Raw genomic sequence first — 15441 nt, forward strand, 5'->3', positions numbered from 1 at the left:
CAAAGTAATGGTGCCTCGAGTGGCACAGCCAGGGCCTCAGCCCTGGTTGCTGGCACCAGCTCTGTGCTTCTACCGCTAAACCCACGTGCGTCCGCGGGTGCCAGATGACATGGGAGCAAAGCCATCCCCACCCTTCCCATGGACCAGCCTACTGTAACCCCTCTGGCGACACTAGGGCACTCACCCAGCTGCACTGCCGGTGGTCACTGGGGCACTGAGACTTGCAGCTGCTGGGCAGAGCTGGGGTCTGCACCTGGCAGGCTGGCCGTGCTCCATGCTGCTGCAGAGGTCAGCTAACTGGCCAGAGGCCAGGCGGACTCTGCCCTGACTTCCTGTGCCAGTGTCACCCTCCGGGGAGCTGCAGACAGAATGGCATCTGGACACGTGGAGCCAGGCCATTCCTGGGCTCGGCCACAGCCATCTGGATCACAGCGAGTCCCCGTGGCACCCAAAGGCCTCAGAGAGGAACCAAGGTGACCTGAGGACAGGTGGCTCTTCAGGGGAGCAGTGTCCGCTCCTAGACCAGGGCGGGGCTCCTGCCTGGTTGGGTGCTCTCAGCAAGATGTAGTTAGTTCTCCTTGGCCCCAGCCAGCTCCCCTCCCCTTTATCCTAGACCCTGGAGCAAGACAAACCAGTAGCCTGGGGACAGTGTACTTTATTGATGGTACATGACACGGTAGGGCTCCCTAAGCCCCTCCTCCTCCCCTTCCTCAGGGGGTCTGAGATGGAAACTGCGTGGAGGTCAGGAGATTCTCAAGTGTGTTGGAGGACGGAGGTGGGGCAAGGACTCCCCAGCAGCGGAGGACCTCTCTCTTCCTCTCATGCTCCTGCTGGGGCTGGTGGTCCAGGGACTCTTACTCCTTGGAGGCCATGTGGACCATGAGGTCCACCACCCTATTGCTGTAGCCAAATTCGTTGTCGTACCTGGAAGGAGAGGGAGTTAAGGGTTGTTTTCCCCAGCCGGCCACCAGGGGGCAGCAGACCCAGTCCCACCCTGACGCACCACTCCCACACCCCAGCCACACACCAGGAAATGAGCTTGACAAAGTGGTCGTTGAGGGCGATGCCAGCCCCAGCATCGAAGGTAGAAGAGTGGGTGTCACTGTTGAAGTCACAGGAGACAACCTAGGGAGGGAGAGAGCCAAGCACAGAACCCAGTCTTGCTCACGGCGGCCACGTGGTCACCAAGTTCCCTGACCCATCAGTACCTGGTCCTCAGTGTAGCCCAGGATGCCCTTGAGGGGGCCGTCCGACGCTTGCTTCATCACCTTCTTGATGTCCTCGTATTTGGCCTGAAGAGGTAAAGATAGGCGGTTATTCAAGCTCCAGTCTTGCAAGCCCCAGCCCACCAAAGCTGCTCCAGCCGCAACTTACAGGTTTCTCCAGGCGGCAGGTCAGATCCACGACAGACACGTTGGGGGTGGGGACGCGGAAAGCCATGCCAGTGAGCTTTCTGTAGACACAAGGAAGCAGTCAGCACCAGGCGTCCCGGATCCCCGGGTCCCCAGGGCAGAAAAGCAGCAACGAGTCTCACCCGTTCAGCTCAGGGATGACCTTGCCCACAGCCTTGGCAGCGCCAGTAGAAGCAGGGATGATGTTCTGGGCAGCCCCTCGGCCATCACGCCACAGCTTCCCGGAGGGGCCATCCACGGTCTTCTGGGTGGCAGTGATGGCATGGACCGTCGTCTGGAAACAGGAGGGGGCGTGAAGGCCCTGCCTAGTGCTCACCACGCCACCCCCTCCCCCCTCCCGGGGGAAGAACTAAGTGCCCTGAGCAGATCCCTTGGAAGCCCGGATGCCCCTCAGCCCCACAGCCCAGGGCCATGCTCTGGGAGGGAGAAGGGTCCCACCCTGGGTGTGGACTGAATGTGCTCTGGCGAGCCCCGCATCACTCATACCATGAGTCCCTCCACGATGCCGAAGTGGTCATGGATGACCTTGGCCAGGGGGGCCAAGCAGTTGGTGGTGCAGGAGGCATTGCTGGAAAGAGGCGGGCAGGTCAGGGGTACGCCCACCGTGTGCCACGCGGCGCTATCTGCCCGCCTCGCCTCTCCACGCCCTCTGCCGCGCTCACCTGACGATCTTGAGGTGGTTGTCATACTTCTCGTGGTTCACGCCCATGACAAACATGGGGGCGTCGGCAGAAGGGGCAGAGATGATGACCCTCTTGGCTCCACCCTTCAAGTGAGCCTGCAGCAGAGGAGGGCTTACAACCCGGGGGGGGGGGGGGCTCCGCCTTCCCGGCCCCGGTCCGCCCCACCCGAGCCCGGGGGCCGTCCCCCTCCTCTCCCCCGCTGCTCACCCCGGCCTTCTCCATGGTGGTGAAGACGCCAGTGGACTCCACCACATACTCGGCACCAGCATCGCCCCATTTGATGTTGGCGGGGTCTCGCCTACAAGGGAAGCCAGGACGGGACTCAGGGACGTGGGCTGCCACGGACCCAAGGAGGTCGCCCCATCCCAGGACCTCCTCCAAGGCCAATTTCTTCCTGTTCCGTCTCCCACACTTACTCCTGGAAGATGGTGATGGCCTTTCCATTGATGACAAGCTTGCCGTGCTCAGCCTTGACTGTGCCATGGAACTTGCCGTGGGTGGAGTCATACTGGAACATGTAGACCTGAGGGGACGAGGGAGGGCATCACGGGGCTGCGCCTCAGCCAGGCCCTGCTCCCCGCCACCAGCACGGGCGGCACTCACCATGTAGTGAAGGTCAATGAAGGGGTCATTGATGGCGACAATGTCCACTTTGCCAGAGTTAAAAGCAGCCCTGGTGACCAGGCGCCCAATACGGCCAAATCTGAGGGGGACAACAGGTGAGAAGGTGTGAGAAGGGAGGAGTCCTCCTGGGTATGTAAGCAGCCCCAGGCCCACTCACCCTCTTTCAGAGGGAAGAGGAGGCCACTCTGCTAGCCTCAGAAAAGTCCCAGGAGAGCTCACTTCACCTTCCTAAGCAGCACGGCCACAAAGTGAAGGCTCACATCCTGCCCGAGAGGGGATTAGGCTCAAAGACTTGCCCACCCATCTGACATCTGTTGAGGAGTGACAGGGTGGGGTGCTGCTGTTGCCCCCTACAGTCTGGGCACGTGGCAGGCACATGGCACTCATCACACCCACTAACTGTAAATGCTTGTTCCTGTCTGGCCCAGCTTCGGGCTACACCCTCTAGAGAGCAAAGACTTGTACACTCAGCATCACCAAGCTCAAAGGGCAAGAGCAAAGGTCAGAAGTGAACTGGCCAGGGGAAACCCACCCCTTCCCCCAGTCCCTCCTACAAAAGGGAAAGATAGGGAAAAGGAATGGTTTCACAACCCCTCATCCCAGCACTCTGATTTGCTTAGTACCTGTCCTTCCTAGCTCTTTTCCAAAAATCAGGAGTGGGAGCAACAGACGTTTGGGTGTGGGGAGGGCACGGGGAGGAGGTGGAAAAGAGCAGAAGCCCAGGCCCCCAGCTGCACAAAGGTCAGGCAGCTATATTTAACCCCAGCTGAGGGTGGAGTGGGGATCTGGTTTCTGGAAGACGGGATGGGGAGAAGGGCAGGATGCCTGAGGCTCTCAGACACCTAATCCCTCCTGGTGACCTTTACAGCCTGGCCCTTAGGGTTGGGTCAGCTCTAGGCATGGAGGTAAGAAATGAGCTTCGAGGAGAGCCGCTGTGAAGACAGGGGCTGCAGCTCCGGGAGCCATTTTGTGGTGGAAAATTTCTAAGTACCCATGACTCAGCTCCCCCAGCATGGCACCAAGCCACGGCTACCACACCTCTCCGGAAAAAAGAAAGGAAAAAAAACCCCAAAACAACACAAGACCACCCCCATAAACCCACGTTTTTGATTCATCAGAGAACCATGTAGGAAGAGCATCCTATCATCCCTGGGGGGAAATGTGGCTAGCGGTTTAATGGATGGTCTAGGGTTAGTATGGTCAGAATTGAGGTCTAGCTGAACAAGAACGGGAAAGCCTGGCCTCACCTGGCTTAAGAGATAAAGGCGACTCCACCCCACGAGACAAGGGTAGGAGGATTAGTCTTAGGCCAGGAAGGAGGAAGGCTGAAGGGCTAAGGAAGGTTTCCTAACGGCGGTTCATTCATTTCCTTCCTAGCTGCAACATGGCGGCTGGTTACCGCAGATGACCACCCCCCCCCCGCCCCCAGCTGGTTCTGCGCGCAGCTGTGCCTCCTGCATCCCGGGGCTGCGCCCGGCCGGGGGCACGGGCTGCAGGTGGGGGACCGGCTCCTCCCCAGCACGTGACCGCGAAGGGCGCGAAATGAAAGAAAGGGCCCCAGCTGGAAGATTAGAGAATGGGTCCAGATCAAGAATCAGAGACTCCTGTGTATCTGCCGCAGGCGGAGTGGAAGGCTCCGCAGAGGCGGAGTTAACAGGAGGCGCAACAGCCGGGGATGGGGGAGACGAGGCCTTGCGAGGGCCTCCTCCAGGTCTGAGCACCGACCTTGAGCTCTCCTTGGGGGGGGGGGTACACCACCCCCATCCAGGTCCCCCACGCGCTGGCAGAGACCCGGTAGGGCAAGACCCACAGGCGCAATTCGGTGGGGACCGCAGGACTTACTGCCCCACCCCGCCCCACCCCGCAACTCACCCGTTCACTCCGACCTTCACCATCTTGTCTCCGGGACGCAGCTGCAGGCAGAGGAAGGTGAGCATTAGAACGCGGGGCGAAGCGGCTGAAGTCCGGTGCTGCCCTCCCCGCCCCTCCCCCAGGCCTCCATCCCGGACCTGCGCTTCCGCACGTCCTCCCCTCCCGCCCCTGCAATGCGGGGGCCCCGCCGGGTACGACCCGGACCCCGGCCTCCTCAGCCGCACCCCGGGCCCGCGCACGCCCCTTGTCCCTTTCGGGGCCGTCCCCAAGCCCTTTGTGGATCGTCTCCGCCAGGCTTTACCTGGCACTGCACACAAGACACGGCTGTCTGTCGAACGGGGAGGAGCAGAGAGCGCAGGCGAAGGCTGCAGCCGCAATTTATAGGGCAGGGGAGGGGCGGGGGCGTGGTGACGCGAGCCCGCCTCGCCCAGTCCCAGCCCCCGGGTGCGGAGGCCTGAGCTACGTGCGCCCGTAAAGTCGCGAGTAGTCGGCCTTCCCCTTTTTTTGGACCAGCCTGGTTCTTCAAATGTGCACGCACCGCGCGTGTGGGCTGAGGACGGAGAGGGGGAGGGGACCGAGACTGGCCCAAAGGAGGAGGGGACCGGTGATGGGGCTTGGCGGGGATTGGGGGCGGGGGGGTTACTGCGGGATTCTGTGGACTCGGGGCCGTGGGCCCTGGTGAGAACTGAGGGATGCTGCAGGATGTAACGGGAGAACTTGGGGAGCTGGTTAGATAGGGTATTGGACCCGGAGCCAGGGACGGCTCGCGGCTGCAGTGTCCCCCTTCCTCCTCCTCCCCGGCCCCGCTCCCCTGCTTTCAAAGGCTGAGAGGCGGGAAGGCTGAGGAGCTTATCGAGGCTCTTCGGTAGTGACACAGGAACAGCAGAGGAAAAGGCTCGCGAGGGGCCTCCCGCAGGGCCCTGCCCAGCCCCCCTCCCCCCCCCCCAAGCCCGGCTTCTGGCCTCTCCGGGCCGGGGGCCGGGGGCCGGGTCTGGGCCTTGGGCTGTGCGGGCCTGGTGAGGAAGGAGGCTCCGGAGGAGGCATGAGGGGGAGGGGTCTGCACTGAAGGTCACGATGTCCTGCGGCGCAGGCAGCCTGGAGGCCTGAGAATCGGGGCAGACAAACCAGGCCCTGTGCGCACCCGCTGCTCTCCCCTAGGCCCGGGCTGGGGCTCCGGGGCGGGATAACATCACTGCTGGCGGCTGGCCCGGTAGAGGGCCGGAGGCCTCCCACAAATGCGCTCCTGGGAAACCTGAGGGCTGTGCCGCCCGGGCTGGGAGACAATGCCTCTTTCACCCTGGGCCGAGAGCAGGACGTGAGGGCGGAAGTCCCTCCCCATCCTGGGACGTGCAGGCCAGCCCTGCAGCCAGGGCCTCCCCTTCACTGGCTGCGTCCAGGGGATGTTGGGGGCAGGGTGAGGAGTCCAGAAGAGGGAAAATATTGGGAGGTCTTGGGCGCATGGTGGGAACAGGCCCCCAGCCCCTTCCCACACGTGACGTGGAGGAAGGGATCCATTCCTCTCCAAGGCCAGTCAGTCAGAAGCCTGCACTGTGCTGGGTTTGTAAGCTGAGGACGGAGGAAGGGCTGGTTCTGAGGACGTGAAGGGTTGAGGGTTTAGAGGGGGGTGGGGTGGGATGGACATTGCCCGTCAGCAGGTGCCGGGGGACAGAATTGGGGCCTCTTTGCTGGCCCAGCGTAACCTGAGACCAGCCCCCTTTTCCAGCTGAAAAGCCTGTGGCTAAGTTTAGCCCCGCATGGTGATAACCTTTGCTTAAAAGGCAGAGAGCACTGCCCTGCACCCCGACTCCAGCCCATCCCTTGCCTTTCTGGGATTGCCCTCCCTCTTGGGGCCCCAGACCCAAGGCTGGCTGTGGCTGGCAGCCATCTGCATGGCCCATGGCCAGACTTCTGCAGGAGCAGGAAGGGCAGGGCCACAGGGCAGCTAATGGTGGGGGAGGCGGGAAGCACCGCACCCAGCGGTCTGCTGGGTAAGTGGAGGGGAGACGCCGCCTCCTCAGGCTCCACCAGGACGGCAGCGCCTTCCCTGACAAGGGCCTTAGGAGCCCCTCCACCCTCCTGTGCTACCCAAAGCACGTCCCCCTTTGCCGCGTGCTTGTCATTTCTCATTACTGTTCTTTGCTGAAAAGAGGGAGCTCAGTGCTCCGGGAGCACGACCGGCTGATGCAGTGTGCTGTTGTCATGACAGCAAAGACACCAGTGTGGCCATGACAACAGCCTCACTGCCTCCAGTTCAGGTGACTCAGCAGAGGGGAACTGGGGAGTAGGAGGGGGTGGACGGGGCCTGCATCTGAGGGGCTGACTTGCTGCAGACCCTGTAACGCGGTGAAGAATCCCTGGGAGACAGTCCCCAGAGACACTGTCTAGAGCTGACGGGGAATCATGTATGACCTGATCTCCCATCAGCCTGGCCAGGTCAGTCACCTGGTCTTCAGAGATGGGGTCAGGGGCACGAGTCGGGGTGAGGGCAGGACCGAAGCCAGCCCTTGGTGGAGAGGAGGGTTTCTCAACTTCAGCTGCACTGACATTTTGGGCCGGAGCGTTCTCTGTGGTGGGCTCTGTCCTGTGCATTCATTGTAGGATATTTAGCAACATCCCTGGCCTCAGCCCCCTAGCTGCTGGTAGCACCCCTCCTGCTGGGTTGTGACCACAAAAATAGTCTCTAGATGCTGCCGACTGTCCCCGGCAGGGCAAGATCGCCCCCAGATTGAGAAGTGCGGATCTGGAGTCTAGACGCTGCCTAATTCTGCACAGCAGAGCAATCCTGCCACGCGTGCAGGGTGGGGAGGTCGAGAGGCAAAGACGAGGCACTGAGGGGGCGTGAACCTCAGCAGATGCTGGGACAGGCCCCAGACTCCTGGGCTCATCTTATCCTCCTGGATCAGTAACGCTCTATCTGCTGCCTGCCTCTGGGCTAACGAGAAAGATGAAACAAAGATGAGATTAGGAAGAACCTCTAAAAGTATATAAAAACATTTATTCATTGGAAAACTAGGAAACTGGCAAATGTATATTCCAAGGAAAGCAGCTCAACTCGGTTCAGTTAGTCTAGTTTAAGAGCAAAGCCGTCTGTTATAAAGACCATTTATGCATTAAAAAATCAAGGAGACAGGCAAACAAGTATTTTACAAGGGAAATGGAATTCAAGGTCACTCCACAAGACACCAGCACAGCAGGCTTGGGAACAGGCAAGGCTGCCCCTAGGACCTGTGCCTGTAAGCAGATGCTCGGCGGATGGGGGTGGTTTTCTTGGGTGTCTCATCTTCTGTCATCTCTGCTAACGGTTCTATTCAAAGAATTGGGGGAATAAAAAAAAGCTGAGTCACAAAGATGGTGAAACATAGGTCTCAGAGAACAAATGGGACAGTCCCAGACCACACTGCACAGGGAGGAAGAGGACCTTGGGGGCAGGGGGCCTACACAGCAGGACCCCATCAAAGCCAGCCTCCCCCCCGCCCACCGAGCTGTGCCTCTTCTGGGCCGGGTGTGGAAGGAAGCACCGTACCTTCCTCACTGGACTCATCACTTGAGAAGACGATTCTGAGTTTCTTTCTTGAAACTTGCTGCTTGGTGTCTGGACGCCATCGGGTAGTACGGCGGGGCTCAGGTGTGACAAAGTCACTGTGTGATGCTGCAGAAGCCAGATGCCGGTGTCTAGAGACTAGAAAAGGCAGAGGCGTGAGTCCAAAAAAGGAAAAAAAAAAAGGAACCTCTATCTGAGAGGAGGGCCCCGCCTGGTCTGTCCCGCAAGGGGCTGCCTCACGTACCAGCAGGCTGTTTCCTGGCTGATGGGGCTCTCTGGCTCCCCGCTTGGCCAATCTCAAGTTCCTCTATTGCATCCAAACCTCTGGTGTGACATGCCCGAAGCTTCTGCTCGAATTCATCTATTACAGCCTGGAGGCAAAAAGAGGTGAAAAGCAGGCCTGGAAATATAGTTATTTCTGTAATTAAAAAGAAACAAGTCGGGGCTTCCCTGGTGGTGCAGTGGTTAAGAATCCACCTGCCAATGCAGGGGACACGGGTTCGTGCCCCGGTCCGGGAAGATCCCACATGCCGCGGAGCAACTTAAGCCCGTGTGCCACAACTACTGAGTCTGCGCTCTAGAGCCTGCAAGCCACAACTACTGAAGCCCGCGCACCTAGAGCCCGTGCTCCGCAACAAGAGAAGCCACCACAATGAGAAGCCCACGGACTGCAACGAAGAGCAGCCCCCACTCGCCGCAACTAGAGAAAGCCCACGCGCAGCAACGAAGACCCAACGCTGCCAAAAATAAATAATTAAAAAAAAAAAAAGCAAGAAACAAGTCCATGAAAAGACATGGAGGAACCTTAAACGCATATCACTAAATGAAAGAACCCAACTGAGAAGAGCATATACCGTGTGGGTGCGACGATATGACACCCTGCAGAAGGCGAAGCTGTGGCAACAGTAAAAAGACCAGTGGCGTGCTCCGGGAGGGGCGGGGCCTCGGCAGCCGAGAGGGAATGGGAGAGAGACGGGGAAGAGGGGAGGGGGCCCAGCCTCGGGTTTCAGAGGCGAGGATCCCCGTGAGGCTCTTTTCTGGGATGTTTCTGCAGAACTTGGGCTTGAGTCTAAATTTATAGTCTTTCAGCCGTAGGAAGTCACGTAGCCCGGGAGCAAACCCCTGTCTAAACTATTTGACATTTTCTGTCAATATTGGTTTCCTCTTTTGCGCTGCGATGATGCTAAGTGGGAAGAAGCAATAGTATCTTCGTCATAAAGATGTGAGGAGGATGGGCCGTCTATAAATATTAACTTGATGGCAATTATTGAGAAGTAGGAAGGATGGAATGGCTCATTCCTCCCTGTAGGCACATACTTAGGTCCGGAAGCCTTGATTGCGAGATGGTGGATTTGAAAGTAAGTCAGAAATAAGAGACTCAGTAGAGCCAGCAGACTTGGGATTTGGGCCTGGGCTGAGTGGGAAGCAAGGTGGACCCAAGCTGTCCATAAGAGATACTTGTCCTGGGGCTAGCAGTGGAAGCAGAAATGCTGGAAAACTTAACAAGGCTCTCTATAAATCCTCAGCTTCATTCATTTACTTATTCAGGTACTTTTGGACAGCCCTGTGTCTGATTGGGAGGCTAGAAAGTGGGGAGCAAAGGAAAAACTGTGGATCTCTGTCCTTAGGTTGGTCTTGCAGCAGAGTATCACATAATCAGAGAACTCTGTTACGAGGGCGTAGTAGGGATAGGGGGTCACAGGATCTGTTCTGGGGAGTTAGGGAAGTTGCCGCTAAGGAAGGGGCATTTGACCTGGGACCTGAAGGCCAGGGTGACCGAAACAAGTGGAGGGCAGAAAGCCCAGTGCAGAGCAAAGTTTCTCCGGTAGGAGGAAGCAGGATGCATGTTTGGAAGTTAAAGGTGTTCAGGAGGGTTGCTGTGCAGAGATGGCGGCAGCGGGGCACCAGATGGGAGTCGGGAGGGAGTACGGGAGAGACCACATAGGGCGTGGAGACTGAGGTCTTCGGTTGTGTGCTGAGGCGGGAAGCTATGGGAAGGCTGTAGCCCCCAGCCAGACCCACATTACCTTGGAGGTAGTAAAGGATTTGAAGACAGGATAAAAAAAAAAAAAAAAAAAAAAAAGACCAGTGGCTGCCGGGGCTGCGGGGCGGTGGGGTGAACAGGGGGGCAGAGGATGCTCAGGGCAGGGAATCTACTCGGAATGTCACACAGTGGTGGGCACAGGCCACGATACAGTCGACTAAACCCTCAGCGTGCACGTCACTGAGCGAGCCCTCCTGGAAACCACGCTCTCTGGGCAATGGTGATGTGTCCAGGCAGGTTCATGGATGTCCCGCTTTAGCCTCTGGCGGGGATGCGGGTAACCGGGGAGGCTGTGAGGCTGTGCCTGCCTGGGGGCAGGGAGCACATGGGGGAACTCTATAGTTTACTCAATTTTGCTTTGAACCTGAAACTGCCCTCAATAAAGTCTACTGAAGAAAAGAAAAAAGAGAAACAAAGAATCAGGAATTGGAGACAGAAAGATCTGGTCTCAGGTCACTCTGGATACTTGGTTGCAATCAGCTGGGGCTAAGTCAGAAATCCAGAGCCTCAGAACAGTGGAATGAACTGCGGCTGGAGTGCAGTGGGCGCTGCTCACCTTGCCCTCGGGCTTGGCTCCACGCCGCAACTTGCCCACAACGGACAAAAAGGCGCTGAAGATGGACTCGTCTGACAGTTTATCTCCAAAGCAGTCAAAGTTTTCCAGCATCTTGCGGAGGCCCCGCTCTGTGAGGGGCAGCTGTGACACGCAGTAGGCCAGGTCCCGGTACTGGCGCTCGGTCCTGCGGGCGGGACGGCTCTGTGAGGAGCAGTGGGACCCAGGAGGGAAAGGCCTCCTTCCTCATCAGCCTCCCACAGCCCTGGGGAGGTCCCTGGTTGGGGGGAGCTCTTTCCCTCTCGCCACAAAGAGCCCTCAAGGCAGGCAGCGTACTGGGCCGTGCGGAACCGCTGACACAGCTTCTCCACCAGGCTCTCGGTCTGCTTGTCCTTGGTGATGTAGGAAAGGAGCTGCCTGCAGGAGGAGATGCGGATGTGCCGTCTCTGGGGGCAGCTCCGAACCCGCCCACTGCCAACACCAGCCCCGTACCCTCCCCAGCACCAGCCTTCCGTCATCCTCCTGCTGCCATAGCAGGCTCTTCTCTGCCGTGGCCCATGCACGGGCCTGTCCCTCCTGCCCTCTCTCAAGCCTCAGGGAAGGGTCCACCCCACCCTCCTGAGGAATTTCACTGTGACTGCAAATTTATAACAAAAGCAGCTGCCATCCAGTGTCAGGACTTTTACCTTATTGAATCTTTTCAAGAACTAATAAAGGGGAAGTATTTCTGGCCTCCTTTTACACACGAGGAACAGGCACAGAGGTGGTTATTGCTGAAGTCCACACGGCTAAAGAGTAGCAGAGCCAGAAACCACACACAGTTCTGTCTGATTCCTAAGGCTGCCCTACAGTGGAAAGTGTGCCCCAAGGCCCAGGGAACTGTACTTCATGATGGTGCGGAAAGGCTCCTCCTCCACTCCTCCCTCAGGGGCTGACAGGCGGCTGATGATATCTGGAAGGAGGTTATAGATTGCATTGCCCTGTAAGAGAGAGAGTCATATCAAAGAGACGAGGTGACCTGCATGTCCCCCCGGCAGCACACTCTGAGCTGCCCCGACCTCTCACCTTGTGGGAGAGCTCGTTGAAGAAGTTCTTGGCCAGGGCGGCGATCGGAGGGGCGGGGTCGGTGAGCAGCACGGCCATCTCGCTCACCTGCCCCTTCACCTTCACCATGTCCTTCAGGATCAGGTGGGTCATCACAAGCCCAGCTGTCTTCCGCACTTGCTGAGCGGGGTCCCGGAGACTGAGAATGAAATCCGAGTCATTAGGACCAAGACCACGGGCTAAAGCTGGCACTGGCAGAGAGGCCCTCAGCAGGACCCTAGGGCCTCTTCCTGGTGCCATTCTAGAAGCAGGTAGAGGATGTCTAGAGTTGAAAGCTGGGTTTGGGGAAAGAGGCCAAGGCTGTAACCAAGGCTTTAGACAAGAAGCATCAATCCCTTTGGGGCCACGCTCAGCCAGGGCCTGCACAGATGTTCAAGGGAACACTAAAGACCAGGGAACAGTTTCGGGGATTCTCACACTGACTCCACCACAGCCTCCAGGGCTGGCAGGGACGGCGAAGGTACTGCGAGGTGTCCCTCACCGAGCATACAGATGAGGTGTCCAGGGGTCCACCAGGTTGGGGAAGCGGATGGCCAGGTCCCCAGTAGCAATCATGAGGTTAGATCGAACGATGGGGAGTGACGACTTCTCTAGCATGGTGAACAGAAGACGAAGCTGGGAGTCACAGAAAGTGGCACTAGGGGCAAAGAGAGGATCATCAGGGAAACCATACCATCCCCCTTCCTCCTGGAGAAGGCGACGGCCACCCCAAGGCCTACCTGATCATGCAGAACTTGCCCAGGGCAAGTGAAGCAGCTGCAGAGAGCTCTGGGTTGCTATAGAGACCAGGGTTGTTGCAGACTTTAAGCAGAAGTGGAACAAAGGCAGCCAGTGTCTGTTTGCCTGGTGGAGGAACAACTCTAGGTTTGGGACAGCCTGCCTCGCCAGGGACAGGGTCACTCAGCAATTCTTCTCACCATCTAGCAGCTCCAGCTCACAGATGCCACGGATGAGTTCTGCCTCGGTGTCATCAGCCGTAGCCCCAACCAGCCCCATCTCCTCCTCCATGGTGGCTTCAGAGCTTGGATTCTGATGGGAAAGCAGCCAGGTCATGGGTGAGCAGACCGTTTTGATTCCAGCCTACCCTTCATTTCGCACAAATGGATCTGGGGAAACACAAATTCTGCAAAACCATTCACAGGCTTGTCACGTGTATCCAAAGGACTCGTGAATTAAACCGGAAAGAACTAGGTCCGTTTGTGTTTAAGTTGCCAAAGCATCCCACATCTCTTCTGAATTCCTCCTCAGAAGCATGTAACTTCCTATACACAGTAAAACAGATGGAGCCTGCCAGACAATGGTTCAAGGTCACAGAGAAGGTCAGACTTTATCTCACTGCTGCAGGGCTCTGTCAATGATTTGTCTGCCAGACGTCACTGCCTCTAGTGGAGAGAACACAAGGTCCCATCAGGTGCTAGGCCCAGTCACCAAGGCTGCCGGAAAGGCCGTGGGAGTGTGCTGGTTCTAACAAACACTGCCTAGGGCACAGCCTGTGTCTTATGCCAAGGTCCCTATCTCGATGCTCTGTATTTACCTAAAACTTTCCTTCCTGGGTGATCCATCTTTGTTCTCACTAATCGTTTCCAGAGTAGCAGCAGCAGCAAGGAGACAGTCTCCATCAGCTCATTTAACAGGAGAGAAGCGCAGATCCCCAGAAGGAAATGTGAAGGACCCGAGGGCTGGAAGCCAATCTGGGAAACGCCTGGGACCCGAACCCAAATGCCCAGGCGTGCCATTCACCTTCTCCTTGGGTTCTTTCGTCTTATGCTCCTGTTCTTCCCGAAGAACTCGGCGCCGACAGAGCTCTCCACTCACTGCCTGCTCCAGATGCACCAGCTGCTGCAGAGCCACATCCCCGGCCAGGGACAGCAGGTTCATCAACAGGAAAGTGGGGAGCACAGGGGTGTCCTCTGCAGGAGGGGGAGCGGGAAAGCAGGGAGAAAAAGGCAATCAAGTCTCACAGGCCCCCGCAATACTGATGGCCCCCTTGCTCACACGCTCTACACCCCAGTGAAGAAGCAAGAGATGGGGGTGGAGGGTGTGGTAGCAGTGACTGGCCCAGCCTGAGTGACAGAAGGAGACAGCGTGGGCTGAGGGGATCGGGAGTGGTTGTAGGAAGTGGTGGAGTCAGTGGCTCCTGGCCGGCAGGGACAGCAGCAGAAGCTGGCTGCTGCCCGCGGGCCCACCGACCCTCTTGCCTACTTACTCGGGGCCTCCTGGGGGGTGCTTTTCTCTCCCAGCTTCTCCAGGGCCTGCTTTGCACAGCCCTGCAGCATCCGGGCACAGATCACCTCGGGGCCCTCTGCCAGCTGGTAAATGAGGGTCACTGCCGCCTCCTTGAATGGGATCCAGAGTGGGTCTGGGCAGACAACGCCTGCGCAGAAGGGAGAAGTTGCCACTGCAGACAAAGGCCCAATTCTGCCCGAGGCCCTTCATGATAGCTCACCTTTCCTGACGGTCTCCTGTAGTCGCTCAAACAAGCAGTGTTCCTGAGGCAGCCGGAAGGGAGGGTGACGTTTGCCCAGAGAAGGCTGTCAAAAGCAGGGAAGACAACGTGGGTATGTGTTGAGGGTGGACAGGAGGACGCCCACTCTCCTTAGTTTGGACGTACCCACCCCCCGTACCTTCCTCCTGTCAGAGATGTTGGCAATGGCATGGCACACCTGTTGGGCCAACCTGTAGTCCTGTGGAAGCTTCTCATCCAGCCCTATGCTCACCAGTGTGTCTAAGTTGCTCCCCACAATTTCTGGTTTTCCTCTAGGAGAAGGAAGCCATAGAGTTAAAAGCCACTCACGGACCCCTCTGCGTGGGGGACAACACCAAGGGGGGTAGGAACCAGCACCCAACTCAGGGCTTCGAGAGCCTTGGAGCACTACAGAAAGGCTCTGGCATAGGGCTGGCCCCCTGGCATCCCTCTTGCTCTGTTGACCCCACTGTTTCTGCTGGTACGGTCACTGTTTTATTCTCCATTTAGGTGGCTGATGCGTGCGCAGAGCTCAGCTGGGCCTGACTGCTATTACTGAAGCAGTCTTAAGGGAACCTTCCCTTCCTCTCTCGTCCTACTGCCTGTCTGGATCTGAGTCTCACCGTGCCATCATCCCAAGAAGCATGACAGAGGAACAGCGCTCCAGAGGAGAGCAGGGCACCTTCTTGGTTGCCCGCTCCCACAGCACTTGGGTCACCGCTGGTTTCAATTCATCCTTCCGCACAAACTCACAGAGCTGAAGAGAAAAGAAAAAGGGCTCAGGCCAAAAAATAACAATTCCCCTGATGCTTGGTCCACCTCCTCTGAAGAGAATATCGAGAACCTAAGTAAGTAAAGGCAATGTTGAGGAGCGGGAGAGGAAGGAGGAGGCTCGAAATGTAAAGTGGGGTCTGGGGAGGTACTTCCGTCTCTGCTACTTTTCTGCTCTCACGCCTTCAAAACTATGTTCATGAAGATGACACACTGAAACTGACCTCGTTGAGTTCACGTGGATCTACAGTTCGGACTACATTCTGGAGATTCCTAGTGGGTTTCCTTGCTGGTACCACTGACTCAGCATGTCTGAGATGGACGCCATCGTCCTCTCTTGCCTTTTCATTTTGCCAGCGGCACCTACACCGAC

At 57.8% G+C, this 15441-nt stretch overlaps 2 protein-coding genes across 3 annotated transcripts in view; both read right to left on the reverse strand.

Annotated features, from left to right (window-relative positions):
- Positions 1 to 635: 635 nt before the first annotated feature.
- Positions 636 to 4975, reverse strand: GAPDH (glyceraldehyde-3-phosphate dehydrogenase). Its single transcript, XM_082636550.1, has 12 exons — positions 4893 to 4975; positions 4592 to 4632; positions 2699 to 2798; positions 2512 to 2618; positions 2303 to 2393; positions 2075 to 2190; positions 1899 to 1980; positions 1535 to 1686; positions 1375 to 1453; positions 1209 to 1292; positions 1028 to 1125; positions 636 to 924 (listed from the first exon to the last, which is right to left on the reverse strand). The coding sequence occupies exons 2-12, from the start codon at positions 4612 to 4614 to the stop codon at positions 855 to 857; spliced, it is 1002 nt and encodes a 333-aa protein (XP_082492676.1). The 5' UTR covers positions 4615 to 4632; positions 4893 to 4975; the 3' UTR covers positions 636 to 854.
- A 2591-nt stretch (positions 4976 to 7566) lies between these two features.
- Positions 7567 to 15441, reverse strand: part of NCAPD2 (non-SMC condensin I complex subunit D2) — a 29459-nt gene continuing 21584 nt past the window's right edge. For both annotated transcript variants that reach the window (XM_082636834.1, XM_082636833.1), the window contains exons 18-32: positions 14921 to 15054; positions 14458 to 14590; positions 14280 to 14364; positions 14040 to 14207; positions 13574 to 13743; positions 12751 to 12862; positions 12553 to 12676; positions 12315 to 12470; positions 11795 to 11972; positions 11615 to 11709; positions 11066 to 11146; positions 10733 to 10916; positions 8377 to 8503; positions 8115 to 8270; positions 7567 to 7895 (exon numbers count right to left, since the gene is read on the reverse strand). In XM_082636834.1, the coding sequence (XP_082492960.1) occupies positions 7810 to 7895; positions 8115 to 8270; positions 8377 to 8503; positions 10733 to 10916; positions 11066 to 11146; positions 11615 to 11709; positions 11795 to 11972; positions 12315 to 12470; positions 12553 to 12676; positions 12751 to 12862; positions 13574 to 13743; positions 14040 to 14207; positions 14280 to 14364; positions 14458 to 14590; positions 14921 to 15054 (1989 nt within the window). In that variant the 3' untranslated portion in view covers positions 7567 to 7809. The remainder of the gene's footprint in view (positions 7896 to 8114; positions 8271 to 8376; positions 8504 to 10732; positions 10917 to 11065; positions 11147 to 11614; positions 11710 to 11794; positions 11973 to 12314; positions 12471 to 12552; positions 12677 to 12750; positions 12863 to 13573; positions 13744 to 14039; positions 14208 to 14279; positions 14365 to 14457; positions 14591 to 14920; positions 15055 to 15441) is intronic.

This window comes from Mesoplodon mirus (assembly GCF_964341445.2).
Source record: "Mesoplodon mirus genome assembly, chromosome: 11".
Taxonomy (NCBI): Eukaryota; Metazoa; Chordata; class Mammalia; order Artiodactyla; family Ziphiidae; genus Mesoplodon; species Mesoplodon mirus.

What these genes read in the sequence shown, in the direction of transcription:
- GAPDH (XM_082636550.1), bottom strand. Translation starts at nt 4,614, where the DNA reads ATGGTGAAGGTCGGAGTGAACGG. An exon ending in GTGAAGGTCGGAGTGAACGG is followed by an intron (nt 2,799 to 4,591) that starts GTGAGTTGCGGG and finishes TGTCCCCCTCAG; the next exon opens with ATTTGGCCGTATTGGGCGCC. An exon ending in TTTGTCAAGCTCATTTCCTG is followed by an intron (nt 925 to 1,027) that starts GTGTGTGGCTGG and finishes CTCTCCTTCCAG; the next exon opens with GTACGACAACGAATTTGGCT.